The sequence below is a fragment of the Erpetoichthys calabaricus genome, chromosome 11 (genome assembly GCF_900747795.2).
Source record: "Erpetoichthys calabaricus chromosome 11, fErpCal1.3, whole genome shotgun sequence".
Taxonomy (NCBI): Eukaryota; Metazoa; Chordata; class Cladistia; order Polypteriformes; family Polypteridae; genus Erpetoichthys; species Erpetoichthys calabaricus.
In genome coordinates, this window is record NC_041404.2 from 60,796,987 (window position 1) to 60,824,191 (window position 27,205).

The 27,205-nt window shown below is 44.9% G+C and overlaps 2 protein-coding genes across 3 annotated transcripts in view; one reads left to right on the top strand and one right to left on the bottom strand.

Annotated features, from left to right (window-relative positions):
- The window catches only part of rell2 (RELT like 2), a 30,280-nt gene extending 25,353 nt beyond the window's left edge, over nt 1-4,927 (bottom strand). Inside the window, exon 1 of the mRNA XM_051934223.1 lies at nt 4,901-4,927. The gene's annotated coding sequence lies outside the window, so the exon portion shown is untranslated. The remainder of the gene's footprint in view (nt 1-4,900) is intronic.
- The window catches only part of hdac3 (histone deacetylase 3), a 477,712-nt gene that overhangs the window by 387,910 nt on the left and 62,597 nt on the right, over nt 1-27,205 (top strand). The window contains exons 1-4 of one of the 2 annotated variants that reach the window (XM_028813153.2): nt 8,885-9,092; nt 9,979-10,061; nt 11,892-12,034; nt 26,500-26,581. The exons of the other annotated variant lie outside the window; for it this stretch is intronic. Coding sequence (XP_028668986.1) covers nt 9,038-9,092; nt 9,979-10,061; nt 11,892-12,034; nt 26,500-26,581 — 363 coding nt within the window. The 5' untranslated portion in view covers nt 8,885-9,037. Of the gene's footprint in view, nt 1-8,884; nt 9,093-9,978; nt 10,062-11,891; nt 12,035-26,499; nt 26,582-27,205 lie in introns of those variants that run through there. 2 annotated transcript variants of the gene reach the window in all.

Here is a 27,205-nt window from a genome sequence, read left to right on the forward strand (position 1 = left end):
CTCAAACAAAAACTCAACTCTCTGCAAGCTGATAGACAAGACTTTGCACCAATAGTCAACCAAAAAGTACGGGCTTCTGTGCACCTAAGGAGCCAATGGCAAGATGTCGCCTCCTTAATTTCAAATCCACTGTTCACCCCAGACCTGTGCTCTCCCTGCAGGCTCACTGCTCAGCCCGGCCATAACTGCTGCTCACCATAGCAGGGACCCCATTGCCCATAAGATGTGGGAGCGATTCACTCTGCTCTGAAGGACAAGCTGGACTGGAAAGGTTGAAGATTTGTCTGAAAAGACGGCCAGCAGAAAAGACCAAAAGTAAGGTGCCACATGAGAGGGTGGGCATCAAACTTAAAGATGAGGCAGTTCAGGGAGTGGAGTGTTGATGGGTGCAGAATTGGCTCAGACACAGGAAGCAGAGGGTGACGGTGTGAGGAACCTCATCAGAATTGGGTGACATTAGGAGTGGTGACCAGCAGGGGGCAGTGCTGGGGCCGCTACTATTATTAATGCTGTACAGTACATAGAAATGATTGGGATGGGAATACAAGTAACAAGCTGGTGAAGTTTGCAGATGATACCAAGATAGGTGGATTAGCAGATAATCGAGAATCTGTTATACCATCACAGAAGGACTTGGACAGCAGGCAGGCTTGGGCAGATTTGTGGCAGATGAAATTTAATGTCAGTAAATGTAAAGAATTAAACATAGGAAGTAAAAATGTCAGGTTTGAATACACAATGGGAGGTCGGAAAATCGAGAGTCCACCTTATGAGAAGGATTTAGGAGTCATAGTGAATTCTGAACTATCGACTTCCCGGCAGTGTTCAGACAGCATTAAGAAGGCTAACAGAATGTCAGGTTATATAGCGCCTTGATGTGTGGAGTACAAGTCACAGGAGGTGACGCTCAGCTTTATAACACACTGGTGAGGCCTCATCTGGAGTCCTGGGTGCAGTTTGGGTCTCCATAAGGACATAACAGCAGAAGAGAAGGTCCAGAGACGGGTGACTAGGCTCAGTCCAGGGCTACAGGGGACGAGTTATGAGGAAAGTTTAAAAGAGCTGAGCCTTAAGGAGATGAAGAGGAGACCTGAGTGAAGTGTTTGAGATCATGAAGGGAATGAGTCCAGTGGATGGAGACGGTGACTTTAAAATGAGGTCATCAAGAGCATTGGGACACAGTTGGAAACTTGTGAAGGGGAAATTTCACACAAACATTAGGAAATAGAGAACCACAGACACTTGGACTAAGTGACCAGGTAGTGTGGTGGACAGGAGGACTTTAGGGACCCTCAGAGCTCGACTTGATGTTATTTTAGATGAATTAAGTGGAGAGACCTGATGATCTTTGGTGGGCTCAATGGCCTTTTCTCGTCTGACTCTTCCTAACTGGCACTGGTTGAAGTCTCCATGTGAAGCACTTTGCGTAGTTTAGAAAAGCTCTACAAAATATCATGAATTAAAACTCTTTGGAAAGGCGCACCCCTCTCTTTAGGGGGTCCCACAGCCGAGCCATGAGGTTAAAGCAAATTCCGGTTGGCCGAGGCCCTGATCTGAGGAAGGCTGTTGTTGCACTGAAGGCCCCCATCCTTCTTACACGGCCAGCATTTTGAAACAAGCAGGACTCGTCACTGAGCGGGACCACCCAGCCAAACTGAGCATTCGGGTAGGGGGGAGAGAAGGTGAGAGAGGCAACCAGGAACCCAATGGTCACTCCGACTGAGCTGCAGAGAGCTTGAGAAACTTCCAGAAGGACAACTCCACTGCTGTGATGGGGGCTTTATGACGGAGGGGCCGCACGACATGTGAAAGCCCACTTGGACTTTGCAATAAAGCACCCAAAGGATTGTGAGAGATGAGAGTGTGTGGTCTGATGAAGCCAAGCCAGCGCCATTTGGCCTCAATGCTAAGTGTCGTATGCAGACGTCAGACGTGTGTTTAAATACACACACACACACACACACACACACACACACACCGGTGTCGAGGCATATAACCTGTCTGTCTGTCTGTCTGTCTGCTCCACGGTCTCAGGTAGAAGACCACCATAACCAGGGTGCCAGTCCATCGCCAGGCACTTTTTGGAAGCGGGTGGAAGTCCAGCGCAGACACATGGGGGTTGTGCCCTCTCTGCATGCCCTCCTACAGTGTTTGGGGTTGGAGGGCTTGTGTTGTGTGCCAATGTGAAGACCCCCCTCCCCCCCAATCCATCTATACCACTCAACAGGCAATAGGACCTCACTATAACAGAAAGACTAGAATGAAACTGTGGGTGGGGGGCACAAGCAGGACGATTCTGCTGTCAGCAGACCCCCCCACCCCACCAAAACTTCAGAGTGTGCCCATGTTAGAAGCGACTGGCTTCTCCTTGGGAACAACGGGTTTGCGGGGTGGGTGCCCCCCGTTTGCGGCGGCCCATGAAGAAGACCACCCCGTTTCACGGCCGCCTTTGTCGTCGCCTCCCTAAGGGGGTCGCCAGCAGCTCCGCACCCCGGGGGGGCCAATCGGACACGACACAGGTGGAGGTGAGCGGCGTCGGCGGCCCCTCGAGCGCTCACGGATGCGGTGCTCCTCGTTCCCGAGTCTTCCTCTTTAAGTGATGCGCTCGACGACATGAACGCCGCGGCCCTCGGGTGACTTCCAGACCCCAAGGTGCTTCAGCGTCCTTTCTGGCCGGCGCTCCTCGTACTTGAACTCGAATTTCTTTAATTTCGGAGGCAGACGTGCGAAGGCCAACAGAGCGGCTGTTGCCTCTCAGGTTCTGTAAGTCCGACACACACACACACACACACACACACTCGGGCACCCCTGGAGTCTCCAGAACAATCCTCGCAGCTCCTGGTAGGTGACACACCTGCCCTTTGGCGCGGTCCTCGCCGATCGCGTGATGCTCGGAGCCCGCAGGTAAACCTTCTGTCTAACAATCACCACGCAGCTCGCAACTTAAAGCGAACAAGAGCCCGAAAATAACAAGAATCATTAAATCATAAATAAAAGGTGCACAGGTGGAGACGCAATTCTGCAGAAGCCCCCTGTCACTCAGAAGGCGCTTCACTTCAGGGGGCACCTCAGGGGATCACCGCATTGTATCGCCCTGCCACTGCCTTAGAATAAAGAACAGCGGCATAAAAAACACACACACGGCACCCCATTCGCGCTCCGTACAAAATGAGGACCTGCGCTGTGGCCCCCCACACGCCCCCGCACATACTCACTGGGGTGGTGCTGGTAAGACCGTCCCTTTCACCTTCTGTTTGGGATCATCGAGCTGCGAGCGGCTGCGGCAAGCCTGATAAACACAGATAGGAATAAGAGGGGCGAGGAGGAGGAGGAGGAGAAAGAGGGCGGTGAGAAACAGCGCGGGGGGGTGAGAGAGAGAGAGAGAGCGCGAGAGTGTGCGCAGGAGAGATTGAGCGAGGGAACGCGCGCGCGGAAGAGAGACTGAGAAAGATATATACAGTATAGAGCGAGAGCGCGCGCGGGAGAGAAAGATATATAGAGCAAGAGCGCGCGCGAGAAAAAAATATATAGAGAGCGAGAGCGCGCGTGGGAGAGAGAGAGAGATATATACAGTATAGAGCGAGAGCGCGCGCGAGAAAGAGATATATATAGAGCGAGAGCGCGCGCGCGGGAGAGAGAGAGAAATATATAAAGTATAGATTGAGAGCGCGCGCGGGAGAGAGAGAGATATGTATAGAGCGAGAGCGCGCGCGAGAAAGATATATATATATATAGAGAGAGAGAGAGAGAGAGAGCGCGCGAGAGAAAAAGATATATATAGAGCGAGAGCGCGCGTGGGAGAGAGAGAGAGATATATACAGTATAGAGCGAGAGCGCGCGCGAGAAAGAGATATATATAGAGCGAGAGCGCGCGCGCGGGAGAGAGAGAGAAATATATAAAGTATAGATTGAGAGCGCGCGCGGGAGAGAGAGAGATATGTATAGAGCGAGAGCGCGCGCGAGAAAGATATATATATATATAGAGAGAGAGAGAGAGAGAGAGCGCGCGAGAGAAAAAGATATATATAGAGCGAGAGCGCGCGTGGGAGAGAGAGAGAGATATATACAGTATAGAGCGAGAGCGCGCGACAGAAAGAGCGTGCGCGCGGATATTTAAAGGCAAGTTAACGAAAGCCCCGCAGGACCCCCCTTTTGGGCGTCTTATAGCTCCGGCCACCGCGCAGCACTTTAATTTCGCTACTGACATTTTATTCCACTGTTCACCTTTACGACAAGCCCGCTTTTTAGTTCTTTCAAACTGGTCTTCAAAAAATAAACTTTTTCAAAACTCCAACTCTCTGGAGGATTCTCAAGTCCGCTTCCAATCAGTTCCTTCCAAGGCTTTGAAATAGCAAACAGGTCAAGGGTGAGGTGAAGACAATGGGGGGCTACGCTGGTGCCTCCCTGTGCGGCCTCCTCGCGCTGTGCCTGCTGCCATCCCCATCCCAGTCCGGCTGCGCAGCGTCCCGTCACGGGTGGCACTTGTTGTTTCCGAGGTTGCCTGCACTCACGGAGGGTAACTGAGCCAATTCTTAAGAGCATACCAGGGTTATCTGTCTCCTATGGAGAAAAACTGCTAGGAGGACCACCACCACCTCACCTCCTTTTTTCAGGACATATGGACCCCCCTCCCCCTTAGTGTTTTTTAAACATTTTTTTCCTCAAACACCCAATCGTGCCCTTCTTAGTGTCTACAGGACCCATTCCATGATGGTGGCTGGTAGTCATCGTCCTTGGTGCTCTCAGCTGACAGTCACAATGGGGCTACGTTGACCGTTTGCGAGACATGTGCACCATGCATGATCTTCTCCCAATTGAATACGACGGTGACTGAGGACTCTCTGCCACCCAAATGCTGGCTACCCGTGACACCAATACAGACATACGTTACAAGACTAACCAGAAAAACAATAAAGGAAGCTGAGCCTTCAGAAATCGTGGGGGAGAAACTGTGCAGATGATAAGAATTGTCCGGGTGGTCTGGCACACTGGGATTCAAAGAACCGCAGCACAATAAAAGCTTTTGTTAAAGAGAACAAATGTCAAGTTCACTTCTGAGATCACATGCATGAAGACGCTGAGCTCTGATCAGCCTTTCAGTCTTCAATGCTGCGTCCCCAAAGAGGGCCGAGGAGGGCGATGTTAAGATCTGAAAAGCCTTCAGATGCCATTAAAACGGGTACAGCTGGATTTTCTCCTAAAGACTGAATCCATCCATCCATTTTCCTAACATGTTTATCCAAGATAAGGTCAGAGGGCAGCTCTTCCCAGGAGTCACTGGGTGCAAAATCTGGAACGCCACCTGGACAGGCCACCAGTCCACTTCAGGGTCACAGAAAGCATTTAGTCGTCCTCTACCTGTGCTACCCCTTTAAGGTGGGCTGAAATGTAAGAAGGCAACGTAGACCCCTGAGTTAACCTTTTGCATCTGTCGGAACGCATTTTGTAATGCTTGTAGCAATAAAGTGCATTGCATTTGTCTTTTCAACAGACGGTGCATCACAAACATTTCTTTCCTACAAATGGTTGTGATACGCCATCTGTTGGAATGATAGACACATAGCGACCAGACAGACCCCTTTCATTATGGTGGACTAGCTGTGCTACCTTTTCAAATAGTGTAGAAGTCTAAGTAATCAAGGTAGAGATCAGCCTTAATGTTCGCAGTGCACCATCTGTTGGAATGCATTTTGTAATGCATGGAGTAAGGAAATGCATCGCATTTGCCTTTTCAACAGATGGAGCATCAAACAAACATTTCATTGCTACAAATGTTGTGATACGCCATCTGTTGGAATGATGGACACATAGCAACCAGACAGACCCACAGACACTTATCCTTATTCCTTATGGTGGACTAGATAGATAGATAGAATGCACTATATGATAGATAGATAGATAGATAGATAGATAGATAGATAGATAGATAGATACTTTATTAATCCCAAGGGTAAATGCACATACTCCAGCAACAGCATACTGATAAAAACAATATTAATTAAAGAGTGATCACAAAGCAGGTATACTTTGTATAATGTTGCTGTGCTACCTTTTCAGAGTGGAAATCTAAGCAATCAACGTGGACCTTGGTGTTAACAATTACAGTGCACCATCTACTGGAATGCATTTTGTAATGCATGTATTAAGGAAATGCATTGCATTTTCCTTTTCAACAGATGGCGCATCACAACCATTTGTATTAATAAAATACATTACTACAAATGGTTGTGATGCGCCACCGGTTGGAATGCCAAAAGCAAGGCAGATGTCTCGATTTAATATAAGATTTGTAAAAGTAGTATTAATGTTTGTGATACGCCGTATCAACCAGAGAGACCCACAGACACTTGTCCTTTTAATAAGGTGCACTGGCTGTTCTACCCGTCCAAAATGGGTGGAAGTCTAAGTAATCAAGGTAGACATCGGCCATAATGTTTGCAGTGCACCATCTGTTGGAATGCATTTTGTAATGCACGTAGTAAGAAAATGCATTGCATTTGTCATTCCAACAGATGGAGCATCACAAACATACACTGCTTTACTACAAATATCTGTGATGTGTTACACACATTTACCTTTTTCTTAAGGTGGATTCTAGGGTTTGTGGGAGCTACGGTTATTAAACAAGCAAGCAAGAAAGACCATTTTTTTCTGGGGAAATTCCAGCTCACCCTGGGACTTTGACATTCTTTACTCTTTCACCTGTTTGGAAAAAACAACACAAAAGTGGGGGGTAAAAAAATATAAATAAATAAATAACATAATGGAGTGAAAAATAAAAAGCAGCAGGTAACGGGGATACCAGAGGTGAAACCGCAAATCTCTGAAGACATGCCCCAAACTGAACGCAGGCAGCAAGTCAGGGTAGCAAAAGGCTCAGCAGCGCCCGGTGTTTCGTGATCTTTTAAACAAACGCTGCCTGAGCCATAAAGTGACACCAGGGCGCACTCATCTGTACATCCTGAAGAATTCAATTCAAAAGATCAGCGACGTTAGTTAACACTGAGGCTCGAAATTAAATACACTAACTGTACTAGATAAAAAATATCATACAAAACTGGACCAGTTTAGTTTTTGTGGTATAAATAAACCTAAACCTTACACACACACACACCCCATGGTAATGCTAAGATGTCTAGCCTTTTGTTGCCCATCGCCTACACGATATCAGCTGTGTATCTGGGGGTATTTGGGCAGGTGGTCTGACTTAACCCCAAACTGCTTGCTGTCCAAAAAACGTAAGTGCACAATGTTCATAAAATACCCTTTATGTTTTAATCTAAAATATACAACCTGAGCACGTACATTAACTCCGCTACACATACATAACAAGAAATGCGTGAATCTGCTTCTTTACACATGAAGGTACTTCTGGAGCGACCTGAGAAAAAAAGGCTCTGAAAATCAAGAACACGAGCCTCACAATCTTCCGTGTTCTGCAACTCTTTATTACTGGAACTAAATTGTGGTGGCGGCGGCGGCACGGTGGTAGTGCTGCTGCCTCGCAGTAAAGAGACCAGGGCTCACGTCCCGCGTCCTCCCCGTGTGGTGTTTGCATGTTCTCTCCATGTCTGCGTGAGTTTCCTCCCCATTGACCAAAGACACGCTGGTTACATGAACGGGCCTGATGTGTGGTGTGTGTGTTTGCCCTGTGATGGACTGGCACCCTGTCCAAGGTTTGTTCCTGCCTTGTGCTCGATGCTACCTGCGATTGGCTCCAGCACGTTAGAAAATGAGCTGAGCTGTAACTAAGTGGTCTTCTCCTTAGCCGGCTCCACTGGGTTACAAAGTGTCGAGGACGCCATTATCTGCTATGCGCTCATATTTCGGTAGTCAACATGAGCTCAGCATCGCTGTAACTTTATCAGATGATACATTTTAAGCTGTGTGTCCCTCCTCACGATTCATAAAGACCACCGGACTGTTACGAGTCATGGATATTGAATTAGACTGGCATCTCGATTGGCACGAGCGTATGGAACGCCATTTGTGCGAAAATGCGAGCAATAAAAACGGAATTAAGAATTAATCGTAATGAAGAAGGAATTGTGAATTAATCGTAATGATAAATGCAAACGAGTCATTCAGTTCTGAAAAACTCCAACAATCTAACCGAACAGAAAAGGCCGATTTACGGAGAGACGACAAACCAAGCTTAAGACAGACCTTCTGAACTAATAATAATAATAATAATAATAATAATGCGCGATTTTGAAACGGGCCGTCCAGAAATTTCTAACTATGAAATATAAACTGCCATTAATAAGAAGGTCATTTTAACATAAACCCAGCAAAATTAAACTACAATACTCAAACTGAATGAAACGGCGAAGTAACTTGAAAAGCTGCTAGTATTTAGTATTATCGAATATTGTGTTCTATTTTACAAAGTTTATTTAGTGATGTACTTTAGTTTAAAACATAAAACCCGACTACATTTTGTTTAAATATGAACTCCGAACTGATTCTGTCTAAGCGAGAGACAAAGCCGTGCACGGAATAATAAATTAATAAATAAATAAAAGGCGTGTCTTGTGTATCTGCGTTTATCTGAACCTTTTCACAAGAAATCCTTTGGAGAAGAAAACACGTAACATATACTGAAAATGAACAAAACAGTAAACTAATTTAAATAAAGTCTATTAAAAAAGAAAAGATCCGCCCCATCCGGGATGCCGACTACGCCCATGAATAAACAACATCGCTTTCTAACTACAAAAATTTCAAATTCCGTTCCTCGTTCTCTCCCGTTAAACTGAACGCCAACCTTTGACGAAGACTTTCCACCTGCTGAGAATTTTGCAGCGTACCAACGCCATTTCCCGAGCGCGTGTTTATGACGTCACGCAACTTCCGACGATTACTTGTGACGTACTGTAGTGCGCCTGCCCGCATTCAATATGGCGACTTGGGGCTGAATAGCAGTAGTTTCATCTGCTTTTCTGTAGATGTACATATGAATGTGTTTACCAAATAGTTTTTTTTTTATTGCAACAGTTTTCCATTTCACGCTAAATATCACTGCAGCCTGCTGAGAATGACGAATAGAACGGCATATTTTTACGATCCCGATGTAGGCAACTTCCATTACGGTAAATAAATGATGCAATTGTGAATACCTCTTTTTAAAGAGCTCGGGTTTATTTCATTCCAGTAAGCGCATAAATACGTACATTTCGTGTGTTTGGTGGAGTATTATTAGACGTGAATGTGTGCAGATTGGTTCTACTTTTATTGCCGAGCGACTTCAGTCATAGGATGTTTTAAATCTTCGCGGAGATTTTCTCAAGAGCGGGATGCTTTATCTGGTAGCGTTTGTTAGTTACCCCATTTAACTGACAGGGTGGCACAGTGACGAGTGCTGCTGCTGGTCCACGGGCACCGCGTCCTCGTTTCGAATTCCGCGCGGGTGGTCGTCGGCGTGTCGTCTCCTCCCACAGCACCAAAGACGTGCGTGTTAACTCGTTTGGACAGTCGGGGGGGGAGGGTCTTCGTGGCCGTGTGTGCCTGCACGGGTCCTGCCTACGCCCGAAGATGTTCGGTAGGCTCCGTCCTCCTGGGCACCGTAATGAGATCAGGTGGGTGGCGCAGTAGAAGGAGCTGCCTCGCATCGAGGAGACAAGGGTTCATTTCCTGGGTCTTCCCTACGTGGAATTTGCATGTTCTCCCCATGGGGTTTCTTTCGGTTGCCGTGATTTCCTCCCACAATCCGTTACTATGCTGGTTTGGCGGATTGGCGTGTGTGTGTGTGTGTGTGTTCACCTTGCGGCGGACTGTTGGTGTGTTGTATCCATAGTTTGCTGGGATAGACTTAAGCTTTCAGGATAAAGCTGGTTCGGAAAATGAATGAATGGACTTTGAGAACGTCAATGTAACTGTTACAATGTTAATCACATAAGGAACAGTCTGATTAGTCCTGATTTGCAGAAACTAAGTCAAAATAAGGATGTCAATAATAACAGTATTGTTGTTTTTAAGGTGCTGGACATCCCATGAAACCTCACCGCCTGTCTCTCACTCACAGTCTGGTATTGCACTATGGACTCTACAAGAAGATGATGGTATGTCCTTTCAGTCTGCTTTTGTAGGTGCATATTGATCATAAAGTGAAACACATTAGCAGCGTTCATTACATCTTCTTTATTAATTTAAAGCTGACATCATGTGTTTTAGCCACTTCTCAATCCCTGTATATAAAATGCTAAGGTCTGTCCATCTGTCACGTGATAACTCGAGCAGCGGTCTCCGACTCCGGTCCTGGAGGGCCTCAGTGGCTGCAGGTTTTCATTCTAACCCTTTTCTTAATTAGTGTCCTGTTTATGCTGCTAATTCATTTTTTTTTAATTAATTATAATCGACTGGCCCTTGAAGACTCAGACCCCTAAATTGTTTCTTTTTTTCTTTAATTAGCAGGCAACCAATAATGGGGAGATACAAAATGAACCAAAAACATGAGCAGCAAACTGTGTCCGTCATACAATATGTGAAAATAAAGAAAGGTGAAGGTCTCGGTCTGCTCAGGTCCCCAGTGCTGATAGATAGATAAATACTTTATTAATCCCCAAGGGGAAATTCACAAGTTAGAAAAGAGAAATTCAACAATTTCAGAAATGCCTGCCATTGCACAATGAGAGCAGCAACAAGCCATGGAATTAAAGAGCGGGTTTAGTTAATGACAAGACTCGGTGCTTAATTAAGCAACCGGCTGGAGTTTGAGGCCCTGACTTAGTTGGTTTTCTGGTGGCTCACTCACTTCACATGTCATTTCTATTTGGGTGCCGTTTAAAGGAAAGAAATGAAGAAGTTCAGAGGAACAAATCTTAAAAATAAATAAATAAATAAAATAAATTCAGGGTTAGAATAAATAAATAAAAAAGGGTTAGAATGAAAACCTGCAGCCACTGGGGCCGTACAGGACCGGAGTGTGAGAAGCCTGTAGAGCCCTGGTCACCGTGGTCTTAATCAAAAGTTTATGTCCTGGTACATTCTGGAAATGAAGAAAAAAAGAGTCGGTGGCGGCAACTTGAGCAAAGTGACCGGGGGTCGTGGGCTTACTCGAGCAAAGTGATCTTTGGTTAGTGAGACAAACACGACACGAAGTCCAGGATGCAAGAACGAGAACGAAATGCACAGCGACAGTTGAGCAGGTTGTCCAATACTCAAAGTTCTGACCGTATGAAAGGTCTTTATGTGCCATGCTAGTGCTTCATGATTGCAGGATTTAGATCACCTCCTTTTTGTAACTTGAATTTTAAAAAGTTTGCCTTTTATTATTGGAACTTATTTAGGTTATCATTGCTACTTTTCACTTTAATCGGATTGGCTGACTCAGCTGTGGAGTGTCCAATAGGGGGAGGCAGCTTGCGGTCTCTAGGACGCTGAACAAAACCAAATCCTATTATGGGATATCATTTCTTGTTGAGTTCTGCTCTGTACTTGTCGTATTGTATTGAGGATGACTTGTCTTCTGTGTATTGTGTTGTATTGACCCCCCCCTTTTTCTTTTTTGACACCCACTGCACGCCCAGCCTACCTAGAAAGGGGTCTCTCTTTGCATCTTCCATTTTTGTTTTTAGGAGTTTCTCCTTGTCTTCTTAGAGAGTCAAGACTGGGGGGGCTGTCAAGAGGGGGGGGGGGGGGGGCTGTTAAAGCCCAGTGCGGCACTTCTTGTGTGATTTTTGGGCTACACAAAGATACATTGCATTGTATTGTACTTGTGTTATCTTTTCTTAACTGTGAAGTGTAAGACTGTTAGTTTGTAACTCGGGTTGTTCCCTCTAAACCTGTGTGCGGTTGTTTTAAGTGCTGAGCAGTGGATTGTGGATTAGCGCACCGATTGGAAGAAGTGCCCGCCCTGCAGTAGACCCTCAAGTGTGTCTCTCTTTTGACAGGTTTTTAAGCCGTACAAGGCCTCCCAGCATGACATGTGCCGTTTCCACTCGGAGGATTACATTGATTTCCTGCAGAAAGTGAGTCCCAACAACATGCAGGGGTTCACCAAAAGTCTGAATACCTTCAATGTAGGAGATGACTGGTAAGAGCTGCTGCCCTCCTTCTCTATTTCTGTTTGATGCTGTTGATAACTGGCTATTTGTGTGCAGGGCAGTGAAAGGTATTTGCTCCATCTTAATGGCCTCTCGTTTTGCCTGTTTTATACAAGAATGACCTTAGACCTTTAGACAGAATACACCATTAGAGAAAGGGAACCTAAGTGGGTGTTACCAGCCTCAGGCCTAGGGCAACGTGGCCAAGTACAAGCCACTGATGTGTAAGCCACAGCGATGTGGTGAAGAAGCAGGCAGCAGTCACGAGTCTCACACCAGACTTCTCTGTTCTTCTTTATTCTCATTTACTCGGAAATGTAAACTGCTCAAAAAAATGAAAGGACCCCTTTTTAATCCAAGTATCACATCAAGTCAATGACACTTCTGGGCTATTGATCTGGGGACTCATGTATAAACAGTGCGTATGCACAAAAATGTTGCGTACGAACATTTCCACGTTCAAATCACGATGTATAAAACCTAAACTTGGCGTAAAGCCACGCACATCTCCACAGTAGCTCATACCCTGGCGTACGCAAGTTCTGCGCTCGGTTTTGCAGACTGGTGGCACCCAGCATCAAAGCAGTGCTACTGTTCCTGAGTGGTTATCCTTTCTTTTTTAGAACCACATCCCTGACGCTGCTTTATAAATACACTGAAATTAACTGTATATTGTTTATTAGTTTAAGGCATCTGATTGTAATTAACCTGTAACAATATAATGGTGCACAGAATGATCAAACTATTCCAAATATCATAGCTGCTTTAGCGTTGTTACTCTCACTGCACCTTCTTCTTCTTCTTCTTCTTCTTTCAGCTGCTCTTGTTAGGTGTTGCCACAGCGGATCATATTTTTCCATATACTCCCACTGCACCACTTGGAGTATTTATATCACTGTATCTGAGTGTGAATCACAGATCTACAGCAGCTGATCGGAAACAGAATTATCAGGATAAAGTGTCAAGCACACGCTGCCTCAGCCATGCGCACAGTCTATTTGAACTGCACTCGTACGTCAAACACTTCAGAGCCTTTCCTGTACGGACCTCGCGGTTCACAAACAGTCATCCCAAGAGCTCTAAACGCACTCAGTCAGTCCATCAAATGCTCCTTGTAGAACTGTTAGTACTTACAAGTCCAATCACCTCACTGGAAACTTGTGATACAGTTATAATATTACACAACCTGAGCCACTTTATAAAGCGCATATTTACATATGATGATGATATAATTATTAAGATGAAATGCAGCAAAATATGTTTATTATATTATACAGATAAAACTTTAATTTCATTTAAATAATCTGTATTGTTAATTACACATGTGAGGACACGGTGCTGCAGCGCTAGGGAGGAGCTGGCTCTCCATTCACAGTTTGTTTCTGCCTCTCGCTGTATTCTTGCTGGTACTGACACGACACTGGAAGGATAGATGGATAGAATAATTAAACACGTACTACGAAGATATTTCAATGTTCCTTAAAAGTTTTGAAGAATCAGAGTTCTAAGCTTACAGATGGCTTCACGTCTATATAGCTGATTGTGTGGCGATTGGGTATTTGGAGAACGAAAAGTAAGGACAGGAATTGGGGGTTAGTACGTTTGAAAGAGACAGTACTTCTGTAATAAAGTATTTCATCGAAGGTTGCACACAGCACAACAAGCGTCTTGTGTGAGACACGAACAATGCATGGGGGGGGGGGGGGGGGTGTTGCTGCAATGAAATTTTGGCCAAATGGACTCGTCTGCCACATCATTTGTTCCCTTTGTAGGTTCATCATCCTCATTGCCATCCTTTGGTTCCTCACACATCACCATACCAGTCCACATCAGAAGAGATGGCCAGCAGGATTTCTTCCCCATGGAGATCTGATGTGTTTTCAAAGTGTTCCTTTCATTATCTTGAGCAGTTTATGAATGCTTCAATCTCTGCTTGGATCAGTTAGACCAGGGCTTCTCAAACTTGTGGCTGCAGGTTTTTGTTCCTACCAGCTTCTGTTTTTACTTGGACTCCTGGGCTAATTAAGTAAACTGTCATTGCTCAGATTCTGTGTTTTGAGAACAATATAGAAATTAGAAAACTAAGTTTGGTAAAAAAAAAAAATAAAAAATAAAATGTCCTAAGCAGTTTTATGGGAATAATGCATTTTTTTTTCCTTCTTAACCATAACAATTTTCTCTTAATTGTTTAATTAATCCATTGTTTTCTAATTAGTGGGTCTGACGGTAATGTAGTTGCAGCCTTTGACCATTCAGTGTTGTCTGCCTGACTGTCTGCTCTGCTCATTTTTTAATTGTCATAAATAAGATACAATGAAGGGAGCAAACTGCAGAGAGAGAGGACGAAATAGAATGAAATCAACAAAAGGGAGTTACGCATTTCAATCTCTAGCAAACACAGAAATACTCGTAAATGTCATATAAATGTAAAAATCCTGCTGCTGTGCTTTCTTAATGTAGAATAAGAGAAGAGGACAAAAAATGGCATCTAATTCATTGAGATCCATATCCTCAGGTGTTGTCACTGATTTTGAATCGGATTGAAGGGGATACCTGAAGCCACAGTGGGCCCCCCCAGGACCGACTTTAGGAACCCCTGAGTTAACCAATGGTGCCTGCTAGCTTCCTCTGCAGAACAAATAGTGTAAACACAATTACTTTGGTTCAACAACAGTATTGCGGTCAGCTATCAAGAAGTACCTGATTGGAAACCAGCGTCCCCAGAACTCGTTCATTTTCAAAGGAAGCAGGCAGTTCTGTATGTGGAGGAGTTGCTAATCAAAGCCGGTGACTCTTTTTGCAAGTCAGGTAAATATTTATATCCTGTAGAGAGCCAGCAATGATAACCTGTAGCAGAATTTTCCGGAAATGCTGCATTTTCTTTAATAGCTCATTACACTAAGCAACACACAGAAATGTCATTTTCTTTAAAGCACTGAATTCTAGCCCACAATTCAGTGTCTTTATTCATGGATAAAGGTCACCCAGCTGTGACAATGCGGGTTCCGCTCCTTGCTCCCATCTTGCTTCTGGGAGCTCTGAACCCAACAACGTTGGTAATGTCACTGATGAGCTGGACAGTGAGGCACAACAAAGCAAGGGGATGGTGCAAAAAGTGCAAAGTGCTTTAATTAAAACAACAACTACAAAACAAGCGTTCAAACAAATAGTTCAGTGCGTCAAAGTTCCATGAAAACAAGTGAAAGGTGGAGGTTAAAATCCAATAGGGAAAAAAAAATCCTTTTAAAAACGACGAGATTAAAACAATGGCTGGAAGGAGTCGTTTAAAACAAAGCCCGGTACCTTCTTGTACTGGTGACTCCCCTGCTTCTCCCATCCAGGCTGTGCACCAGGGAAGTCACCCTACCTGCAACTGACCATCTTCACAGATCTGGTCTGGTGGCCTTTCCGATCCCTGGCTCCAGTTCTGCTCACCCAGACCGAGACTTGGGCTCCCCAGCGACCAGGACGCTCACGCTGGGGCTTCCACTTCCCAAGTCCCTGACTCCCGGTCACTCCTGCTCCTCCTAGCGCTCAGCAGGAGCGACCACTACTGCCAGCCAAACAGCCCACTCGGGCTCGCCTCTCGCTCATTTGTTCTCCCTCACCGGCTTTCTCTGTCCTTCTTCCTGCCGTCTTCTTCAACCTTAACCTCCCTTCACTTTCTTTGTTTCTTTCTTCTTGTTTCTCCCCTCCTAGCTGCCTCACGCTTCTATTATTTATCATGGGGACGTGGATCGGGTGTGTCAATCAGCAGCTCCCGCCATTAATTACAGATGCGGACGACTCCTCACCTGTGCACTTAAGCGAGGACCCGCCGATTCACAAATTCATCCGGGAACCTGCTGCGGTCGCACTACCACACCCCTTCACTAAGCCGTGAATACGGCGACCATTTATTTAAAAAGTAGCCTTGTTGACTTGAGCTGTGGACCCGCTACACCACACCAGCACTCCGACATCCATGTGAGAAAACAATTGCCACCAATGTTTCAATACCTGGTTGCCGCACCTTTAGCAGCAATAATGTCAACTAAACACGTCTTGTCGTTTGCCTGCAGTCTTTCACTGTGCCTTTGAGGAATTTTCACCCATTCTTCATTTTTTTTTTCTCATTTCATTTGTATCCATCACCTGGTCTTATGCATACCACCCAGCTTGCTGGTCAGAATACCCGCTGTTGGCCACCCCATCCTAAAATGCTCTGGAGTAGACCCTGCTGGCATCACCAAGTAAACTGAAGTGGATCAGCAGATTCCTAGAGTTGTTTGTGAAGATCACACAACACCAAAAGGCAGGATGTTTGCTCTGATGAGGGAAGTAATCGTAACAACAATGGCGAGAGACGAGTGTGGAACTGATAACCACGTATTGAAGTTTCAGCAAGTGAACAACTGTCATGTATGGTAAACAAGTACAAACGGACAGAAGCAGCAAACGGTATCCTTCAATAAGGGCGCGCACAAAAAGGCGAGCTTCAAAAGGGCGACCTCAATTGAGCGCGGCAAATAAAGGTGTTCGTAGATAATTTAGATAATAATAGTAGATAATAATAAAATATCTACGTGGCATTGCACATAATCTACAGCTTCAAGTGTAACAACAATGAGTAAGCAGAAAACAACGAAATATAGAGAGCTTTAGAAATAGTTCGTTAGAAGTTCATGCATCAATTAATTGGATGTTTTAATATTCTTGCTTTCGCCTTTTTATACGTTCAATCATTGCCTTTATCTAATACATTTTCTGTAATTTGTTGCGTTTGCCTTTATTCGCTGCGCCCAATTGAGGTCGCCCTTTTGAAGCTCGCCTTTTTGTGCGAGCCCTTATTGAATAGAACCGCAGCAAACTCTTCAGGAGCTGAGATCTTGAAAACACTCCCATAATGCACCTCTTTCTTGACAAACCTGTTTGATCTTTGTTTGTTGGCACATGCCATTACTTTTAAGGTTATGCTATACTACTAGTGTGTTGTACCGTGTTAGCCATTATGGATGTAGTGAGAAGTCAAGTAAAATGACCCCTTTGATTGGCTAACTCAAAAGATTACAATATACAGGCTTTCGAGGCAACTCGGGCCTCTTCTTCAGGTAAGATGTAATACAGGGGCCCGAGTTACTTCAAAAGCTTACATATTGTCATCTTTTTACTAAGCTTATGCTGTGTAATGCACATATAAAAATAATATAAACACTATTCCACCATAACTAATTTTTAAATAATAATTGGAAATGTTTGACCAGGTACTCTACAACCGTCCCGTTTCAAAAACGTGCATTTCGAAGATAGCCCCCTGTGGCTGTGTGCTTGGCAGTGGCAGGGGTCCCATCCAGGGTTGGTTCCTCTGCCTTGTACTTATTTCCACTAGGACTTCTCAAAAACCTACAGTCGTCGTCATCGTCTTCTTCCAGCTGCTCCTGTCAGGGTTTGCCACAGCAGATCTCTTCCAGTCTTAGTGTGAAAAGTATTTTCAAAAAGTGGATGGATCAAGACTCAAATGTGACACCATTTATACAGGGTGAGCCAAAATGAAGTAGCCTGTTTCTCAATGTCATTGTGCCAGGTGGGTGGAGTGGGGGTCCCCTGATCGGCGACCCCTTGTAAGTTTTCAGTCGGCAGGCCACATGCCTTGTTCCCCTTGTGACGATGCGGGTTCACTGCGTGTTCCCATCGTTCGTCTGGGAGCCCTTGAACCCTTCACTGCTGGTAATGTTACCGATGAGCTTGGCAGTGAGGCATAACAAATGGAGCAAGGGGATGGTGTAGTAGTGCAAAAGTGCTTTTATTAAAACAAACAATCAAAACAAAGTATTCAAAATAGAGTGCAGTGCCTTCCAAAAAGTCATTAAATAAATCCATAAAACAATGAGGTTAAAACAATGCTGGAAGCAGTCTCTTTAAAAACAAGCCGGTGTTGTCTTTTATCTGGCGGCTCCCCTGCTGCTCCCATAAGGGCTTCTCAACAGGGGAGTCGCCCTTCCTGCAGCTGGCCATACTACTGTCTGGTTGCCTTCCGTTCCCTGGCTCCATACAGCTTCCTTACCGGACCGAGACTTGGGTTCCTCAACGGCCAGGTCTCTTACTCTGAGGCACACCTTCCCAAGACTCCATGACTCCCACTGCCTTCTCGGCCTTACACGGCCAGCTGTTGTTCATCCCGGGTCACTCCAACTCCTTGTACGCTCAACTGGAGCGACTGCTCCCTTCTGCCCCACTGAGTGTCGGCCAAACACCTCTGCTAGGGCTCAGTGTCCAGCTAGCTGCCTGCCTGCCTGCGAGCACACACTCACGCTCACTCTCACTCACACCGGTTCTCTCTCCATACTGCTTCCTGCAACCTCCGTCTCTCTCTTGTCTTTTTCTTTTCTTTCTCTTCCTTTTTACCTCTTTTTTTTATTTCTTCTTTTCCTTAGCCGCCTCTCACATCTATTTATGAAGAGGATGTGGCAGCTGTGGCAAATCAGCAGCACCGGAAACAATGACAGATGCGGATGGTTTCTCACCTGTGCACTTGGGTGAGAAGCGGCCACATCACGAATCACCCCGGGAACCGCTTCAGCCACACAACCACCACGCCCCCTCGCTAAGCCACGAGTGCGGTGATTATTTATTTAAAACTGGCCTTTGACGGGAGCTGTGGACCCGCTATGCCACACCCCTGCGCACTGTGCTTTCACTGTCGAAGTGTTCTTCAAAAACTACAAATACATCATCGCTACTCAATGCGCCTTCTGAACGCACTTCAGCATTCCTCCTAACGGTGACTTCACAAATCGGGAAAACAATTCTCCAGTAGCCGGCAAAATTTAGACAGAAAATCTCCAGGCCGTCCTCGGACTCTATGAACGCCTGAAAACATCCAAACTGTAAGAGGCGTCCATTGTGGACGAAAAAGTCACACGGACAACAGGCAGATAATATTATTTCTCAATTCTCTTTTTTATTCATTCGGAGTCACAGTAAGTAGAGATTCAAAAGAGTATAACTTATTGTCGCAAAGCTCAATTGAATCCCGAGAAAAAATTAGGAGGGGTTTTTATAATTCAGCATTTCATGATTAATAAGACAGAAAGAACATCCTTATCAAAACAGTAAAGTTAAACAACATGTCTGTTGAGCTAAGCATTATCTGTGTTTTGGAAGCTAAGCACAGGAGAGACGCCTTTGCATAAACTACATGTACTTTCTGCAGCCTTGTGACCTTGTCCCTGAAACATTCACTCTGAGAAGGGGAAAACAAGAAACAGCTTACATTTTATTCATGTGGACACTATTTCTCCTGAACCCTGGAATAACATATTTTTTGTTAGTTCATAAGCCAAAGCGTCTCTCACTGGCAAGTTACAAAATAGTTATTCTAAAAATTCTAATTTACTAAACACACAAAATACATGGTGCTGAGGAGAACATTCTTCTTCTACACCATTTTGCAGTTTCCTAGACGTTCAGCGTCCTTCTGCTTTTGGCATTTCCAACATGTCTTTGATTTCGCATGAGGACCTTAATTTCCATCCACACAACATGATGGCAGTGCAGGAACTCGCTGAGAGAGACTGGGAGAGCCGTAAGGAGTTGTGCGGCAACATTCTGCAAAACGTTCATTGAGATGCCATCATTGTCATGCGCCCGGGCGAGGCACATTTCCATTTGAATGGTGGCACAAATAAGCAAAACTGTCGCTATTGGGCTGAAACCGACCCTCGTGAACTTCATCAGAGACCTCCGCACAGTGAGCACACGTGTTAGTTTGGTTTGGTATTGTAGGTCCTTACTTTTTTGAGGAGGTGGGAGCAACGGTCACCGTCACTTCAGAATGTGACATTGATGGTCATTGATGGCCCCCCCCGGTGGAATTGAAGAGTCGCATAGTGTGGGGGAGGAGCGATCTCCTCAGTCTGTCAGTGGAGCAGGACGGTGACAGCAGTCTGTCGCTGAAGCTGCTCCTCTGTCTGCAGATGATCCTGTTCAGTGGATGCAGTGGATTCTCCATGATTGACAGGAGTCTGCTCAGCGCCCGTCGCTGTGCCACGGATGTCAAACTGTCCAGCTCTGTGCCTACATTAGAGCCTGCCTTCCTCACCAGGCGTGAGGCGTCCTTCTTCTTTATGCTGCCTCCCCAGCACACCACTGCGTAGAAGAGGGTGCTCGCCACAACCGTTTGATAGAACATCCGCAGCATCTTATTGCAGATGTTGAAGGACGCCAGCCTTCTAAGGAAGTATAGTCGGCTCTGTCCTCTCTTACACAGAACATCAGTATTGGCAGTCCAGTCTAATTTATCATCCAGCTGCTCTCCCAGGTATTTATAGGTCTGCACCCTCTGCACACAGTCACCTCTGATGATCACGGGGTCCGTGAGGGGCCTGGTCCTCCTAAAATCCACCACCAGCTCCTTGGTTTTGCTGGTGTTCAGGTGTAGGTGGTTTGAGTCACACCATTTAACAAAGTCCTTGATTAGGTTCCTATACTCCTCCTCCTGCCCACTCCTGATGCAGCCCACGATAGCAGTGTCATCAGCGAACTTTTGCACGTGGCAGGACTCCGAGTTGTATTGGAAGTCCGATGGCTGAACAGGACCAGAGAAAGTACAGTCCACTGCGGCGCTCCTGTGCTGCTGACCACAATGTCAGACCTGCAGTTCCTGAGACGCACATACTGAGGTCTGTCTGTAAGATAGTCCATGATCCATGACACCAGGTATGAATCTCCTCCCATCTCTGTTCGCCTGATCTCACTGTGCGATTTCTTCAAGTCGAAGGTCCGACTTCAAAACCTCAAGGACGCTACTCGCCACAAAATCACAGCTATTACATTGGAAATGGCCGAAACAGTCATGTGAGCCTTCAGAAATCGCCTTGAAGAGTGTATCGCTAATGAAGGCCACCATCTTGAAGTCGTCAGTTATAAAACACGGTGATAAATAATCTATTTTGGATACCCCTTCTTGGGTCATGATGAAATGTATTCTATCTTGTAGCATTTTTGTAGGATAAACGTTTGATATGTGCTCCTTCTTTTTGGCTTATCCTGTATGTTTCAGCTCCCAGTTTTTTGCTAAAGTTACCTAATGTAGAACGCATTCTTAAATGTAAAATAGAGGAACATTTTCTGTGTCTGTGTCTGTCCCCAACCCAAACCCCCAATTCAACATTTAAACACTTCCATAGGTTGAATTTTTACTTTATACGAGGTCAGGGTCAGGTTAGTCCAGATTGGGGGGCATGCACTGGTGCATCGCATTGTCACACCCACCACACGATGAAACAGCTCGGGATTCCAGTTGGCGACCCCCCCCGGGCAGGTACATGGCCCAGTCCTACCTTCTGGAAATGACACTCAAGTTTGCCGCAAGCCAGGTGTTACGCTGGCGTCCCCTTGGCCTGGGTATGACGGTAAACTGCAGTCAGCCCATCAGGCGGTCCTCCAACTTTCAGGGAAATCATGGGAGTTAGTGGCAGGATTGGCACTCCAGGCATCGTTAAAAATAAAAAAACAACACTTCACGCCGCTCTGAGACGACAGCCGGGACTCCTTACTGCTCTCTGCAGGAGTAGCTCTGCTGCCATTATGATGGGGGGTTGCTGGCGGAAGATGATGTAACAGCACCTGGAGCACTTCTGGGTGCAGTATAAAAGAGGCCGCCTCACTCCATTGAGGGAACCAGAGTCAGGAGGTGGAGGAGGAAGCGAGAAGAAGGGACTGAGCCATTTTGGGAAGAAAGGCAAGTAAAAGATTAAAGGGTGTGCTCCGCTTTTGGACTTGTCTCTGTGCCTGTCTGTGTTCGGGTTGGGGGGGGCTGTCCAACCCCTGATCTTCCACAGTGTATGTATATATTTTTTTGCTTCAGGATGCAGAACTGGGAGACCTTGGCACTCTCCCATAAAGCTGAAACAGGTGAAGCACTCGGGCACAGTTGACATCTGTCCAGTGCCAGCCACTGTAACTTGTGACTCTTTCGGTGTTCTTGGTGGCCTCCCTCACTTATCGTCTTGAGTGTTTGTGGCTGGCCCGCTCTAGCTGATGTACCGCTCAGCCCCCGTACTCTTTTCTATTTCTCAATGATTCTTTCTTGGATGTTTCCTTGTCTCTGTCCCCTGACTTGTGCTTTTCGTGGAGTTGCTTGAGTGTTCCTTGATCTTCATTATGTAGGTTAGGTCACCATACTGACCCTCCAGATACAATGAGTGGAGACCCCAGACAGGTGATCTTCTTTGAAGTGATTTTTAAACCCAATGGGCTGCCTCAGTGATGATTTACGGTGTCCTATTAAATGCTTATGTGTTCATACTTTTTTTTTTTGTTCTATAATTTTTAATTAATTTAGAACACTTTTTGTAGAGATCTGTTTTCACTTTGACATTAAAGAGTCTTTTTCTGTTGATGTGATTCTGTACTGTGATTCAAAGTGGAATAGCAATAAAATAAGCAAACCTCCATGGGGGTGAATACTTTTTATAGGTACAATAAATCTGAAGATTTCTTCTTTGAGTTTGGTCAGCAGAGATTTTAGTTTTGATGTTGAAACTCTGGTGATCCGCATCACAGCTTCCATAATTCAAAGGAAAGCCGTTAACGTTCCGCACCTGCCTAAAATGACAGATGTTTTTACTGTAGTTTGTTGCACCTGACATGACTTATGGAGCTGACGTGTAATTACTGTGCAGTGTGGCAAATTCCAGAGAAAATGGCCCCCTGTTTATTTTTCAATCTGACACGTCAACATCAGCAGTGGTTGAAAAATGCTGGGGCCCTTAGATTTCCAGAAAGCACTGCAAGGTAAGAATGAAAGTCCTGTGGTCCTTGTAGTGAGTAGCCATTGCGTCATATTAAATGTACTGTAATGCAGATGATATGGTGCTGTAGATATCAGACCCACAAAACACTGAGCCTGCAGTCCTAACAGCTCTAAGAGAATTTCAAAAGATCTCTGGTCTCAGAATTAATTTGAATAAAAGTGCGCTGTTCCCAGTGAACTCTCCAGCACACGACATTAGATTGGACTCCTTCTCTTTTATCATCGCAGATCAGTTTAAATACCGAGGGGTAAACATAAAGCTCTTCATCAGCAAAATTTTGCTGTCTGCATGGAAAAACTTAAGCAAGACTTGCATAGATGGTCCACCCTTCATCTCACTTTAGCTGGAAGAATTAACATTAAAATGAATATCCTTCCTAAGCTTCTTTTTCTATTTCAGAACATTCCAATAGACATCAACAAATCGTATTTTAAGAAATGAGTTTCAACTATAACCTCATTTATTTGGAATTCAAAACATCCACGCATCCAAAGGGCCACCCTACAAAGACCTAAATCAGACGGTGGCATGGCACTAACTACCGCATCGGCTCGCAGAGAAGTTGAGACTTGATGTTTCCCGTATGATTTCTGATATTTTATAATGTCGGCCTTATAAGTCAAATGCGGAAAACTCACGCTGTTGGTCCAAGAGATTACGATATGCTAGGCATATAAGTCAGGCTCTGATTTTTATGATCAATTTTTCGGGTTTCCACACCCAACTTATACCTGAATATATATGATAACTTTTGATTTTATTACTGGGCGGCAAATATAAAGCTATAAAAACCTGGACAAGGACACAAATAGATGAACACACACAGGCCTGGTCCGCAATAGAAATAAAAGCCTGCAGTACTTCTTTATGTTTCATGTTTTGTACCCCAATAAGTACAAGTCATCGCCAATATACTAACAACCCAATTGTGCTTCACTCACTCAGAATATGGAATCAATGCAGGAAGTATTTTAAGATGGAGAAGCTCTTATCGGTGGCACCTCTGCACCTTTTTCCACCTTCTCAAACATTTGCGGCTTTAAATGTCTGGAAAACATTTGGGAGTAAATATCTTAGAGATCTGTACATAGACAATGTCTTCACATCCTACGAACAATTACACTCCAAATTTAAGTTACAGTCATATGAAAAAGTTTGGGACCCCCTCTCAGCCTGCATAATAATTGACTCTCCTTTCAACAATAAAGATATCAGTGGCATGTCTTTCATTTTGTAGGAGTACTGCGGTGTTTTCCGAACAAAGATTTTCAGTGACGCAGTATTTAGTTGTATGAAATGAAATCAAATGTGAAAAACTGGCTCTGCACAAATGTGGGTCCCCTTGTCATTGTGCTGATTTGAATGCCTGTCACTGCTCAATGCTGATTGGTTGATGAGCTCGTTAAGCCTTGAACTTCATAGACAGGTGTGTCCAATCATGAGATGTAAAGGGATTTAAGGAGGTCAATTACAAGTTGGGCTTCCTTCCCTTTGACTCTCCTCTGAAGAGGGACAGCATGGGATCCTCAAAGCAACTCTCCAAAGATCTGAAAACAAAGATTGTTGAGTCTCCTGGTTTAGGGGAAGGCTACAAAAAGCCATCTCAGAGGTTTAAACTGTCAGTTTCAACTGTAAGGAATGGAATCAGGAGATGGAAGGCCACAGGCACAGTTGCTATTAAACCCAGCAGGTCTGGCAGGTCATGAAAAATACAGGAGCGGCATATGAGCAGGATTGTGAGAATGGTGACAGACAACCCACAGATCACCTCCAAAGACCTGCAAGAACATCTGGCTGCAGATGGTGTATCTGTACATCGTTCTACAATTCAAACATCTGTATGGCAGGGTGATGAGAAAGAAGCCCTTTCTGCACTCACGCCACAAACAGAGTCGCTTGTTGTATGCCAATGCTCCTTTAGACAAGCCAGATTCATTTTGGAACAAAGTGCTTTGGACTGATGAGACAAAAATGGAGTTATTTGCTCAGAACAAAAAGCGCTTTGCATGGCGGAAGAAGAACACCGCATTCCAAGAAAAAACACCTGCTACCTACTGTCAAATTTGGTGGAGGTTCCATCATGCTGTGGGGCTGTGTGGCTAGTTCAGGGACTGGGGCCCTTGTTAAAGTCAAGGGTCGGATGAATTCAACCCAATATCAACAAATTCTTCAGGATAATGTTCAAGCATCAGTCACAAAGTTGAAGTTACGCAGGGGTTGGATATTCCAACAAGACAATGAGCCAAAACACAGTTGGAAATCAACAAAGGCATTCATGCAGAGGAAGAAGTACAATGTTCTGGAATGGCCATCACAGTCCCCTGACTTGAAGATCATAGAAAATCTATGGGATGATTTGAAGCAGGCTGTCTATCAAATTGAACTGAACTGGAGAGATTTGGTATGAAGAATGGTCAACAATACCTCCATCCAGAATCAGACACTCATCAGAGGCTATAGGAGGACAGCGTCTAGAGGACAAAAGGAGGCTCAGCTAAGTATTGATGTCATATCTCTGTTGGGGTGCCCACATTTATGCACCTGTCTAATTTTGTTATGATGCATATTGCATATTTTCTGTTAATCCAATAAACTTAATGTCACTGCTGAAATCCTACTGTTACCATAAGGCATGTCAGATATTAAAAGGAAGTTGCTACTTTGAAAGCTCAGCCAATGAGAAACAAAAATCCAAAGAATTAAGTGGGGTTCCCAAACTTTTTCATATGACTGTACCAGCAACACATTTCTTTCACTACCTTCAAATCAGAAACTTTGTTAAACATAAATGTACTGTAATGACCCCTCACTGATGACCTTAAATGGTCAAGTCACACTGCGTCAGTAGTCATGAAGGCCCAATAATGCCTCTATTTCCTCAGGAGACTGAGTAAGGCCCGGATGTCCCCTAAAAGCCTGTGCAGATTCTACAGGTGGACTGTGGAATCCATCCTGATGGGAGGCATCGCCTCCTGGTACAGCAACTGCTCAGTTCAGGACTGTAGAGCTTTGCAGCGGGTGGTGAACACAGCAGGTCACGGGCACACAGCTCCCTGTGATCCATGACATCCACACTACACGCTGTCACAAGGAAAGTGAATTGTATCAGGCAGGACCCCAGCCACCCTGCGCTGTCACTTTTCACCCTCCTCCCACCTAAAGTCCATTCAGATGCGCACCTCCAGGTTCAGGAACAGTTTCTACCCAACTGTAATCAGACTCATGAACAATCAGTAACCTTGTGTCACCTCCACTGCTACCTGCACATATACTTCTGCCACTGTCTCTATTTATTCCTAGGATTCTGGTTTTATTTATTTACTTATTTATATTCATTTATTTATTGAGTGTTTTTTTTTTTTTTTGTCTATGTTCACTGTTTGCGGGGGCACATGCAAGCATGTATTTCATTGTACGTGGTACTTGAAAACATATTCAATTCTTTATTGTCATGTGTACAAGTAATACACCTGATGTTTGCAGTGAGAGACTAAACAGGTAAAATGAGCCGAGTGTAAACCTTTACAACTTTCAAAGAGTGTTTATTTGGTGATCAAGTGAATGTGATGAGCTGCATTGTCTCGTCTCATTTGTCAAACGCCTGCATGTTCAAAAAACTGAACTGACTGCTCATTTGCTGTCGCTTTTCTCTTCCTCAGTCCCGTATTTCCAGGGCTTTTTGAATTCTGTTCAAGATACACTGGAGCCTCATTGCAAGGAGCAACACAGTTGAATCATAAGGTGTGCAATTTTCTCACTACTTTGGGGGGGGGGGGGTGTTTACTATAATTTTAAGAAATTAATTTGGTTGTTTCTAAAAATGTATTAACAGTAATTAAGTACAGTGGGTTACAAACAAGTTCCATTTCTACCAATGCTTGTTAAGTCGGGAAATGTCCGTTACACAAAAAATTCCAAAAAAAGCATATTGCTTTATTTACTTACTAGACACACTACATGTTGAAGACAATTAACAGAATAATTTGCCATATATACTCGTGTTTAAGTTCTCCTGCGGATAAGTCAGGACTTGATTTTACCGTATAATTTCATTCATTATATCCATCCATCCATCCATTTTCCAACCCGCTGAATCCGAACACAGGGTCACGGGGGTCTGCTGGAGCCAATCCCAGCCAACACAGGGCACAAGGCAGGAACCAATCCTGGGCTGGGTGCCAACCCACCGCAAGATACACACAAATACACCCACACACACTAGGGCCAATTTAGAATCGCCAATCCACCTAACCTGCATGTCTTTGGACTATGGGAGGTAACCGAAGCGCCCGGAGGAAACCCACGCAGACACGGGGAGAAAATGCAAACTCCACGCAGGGAGGAGCGAACCCAGGTCCCCAGATC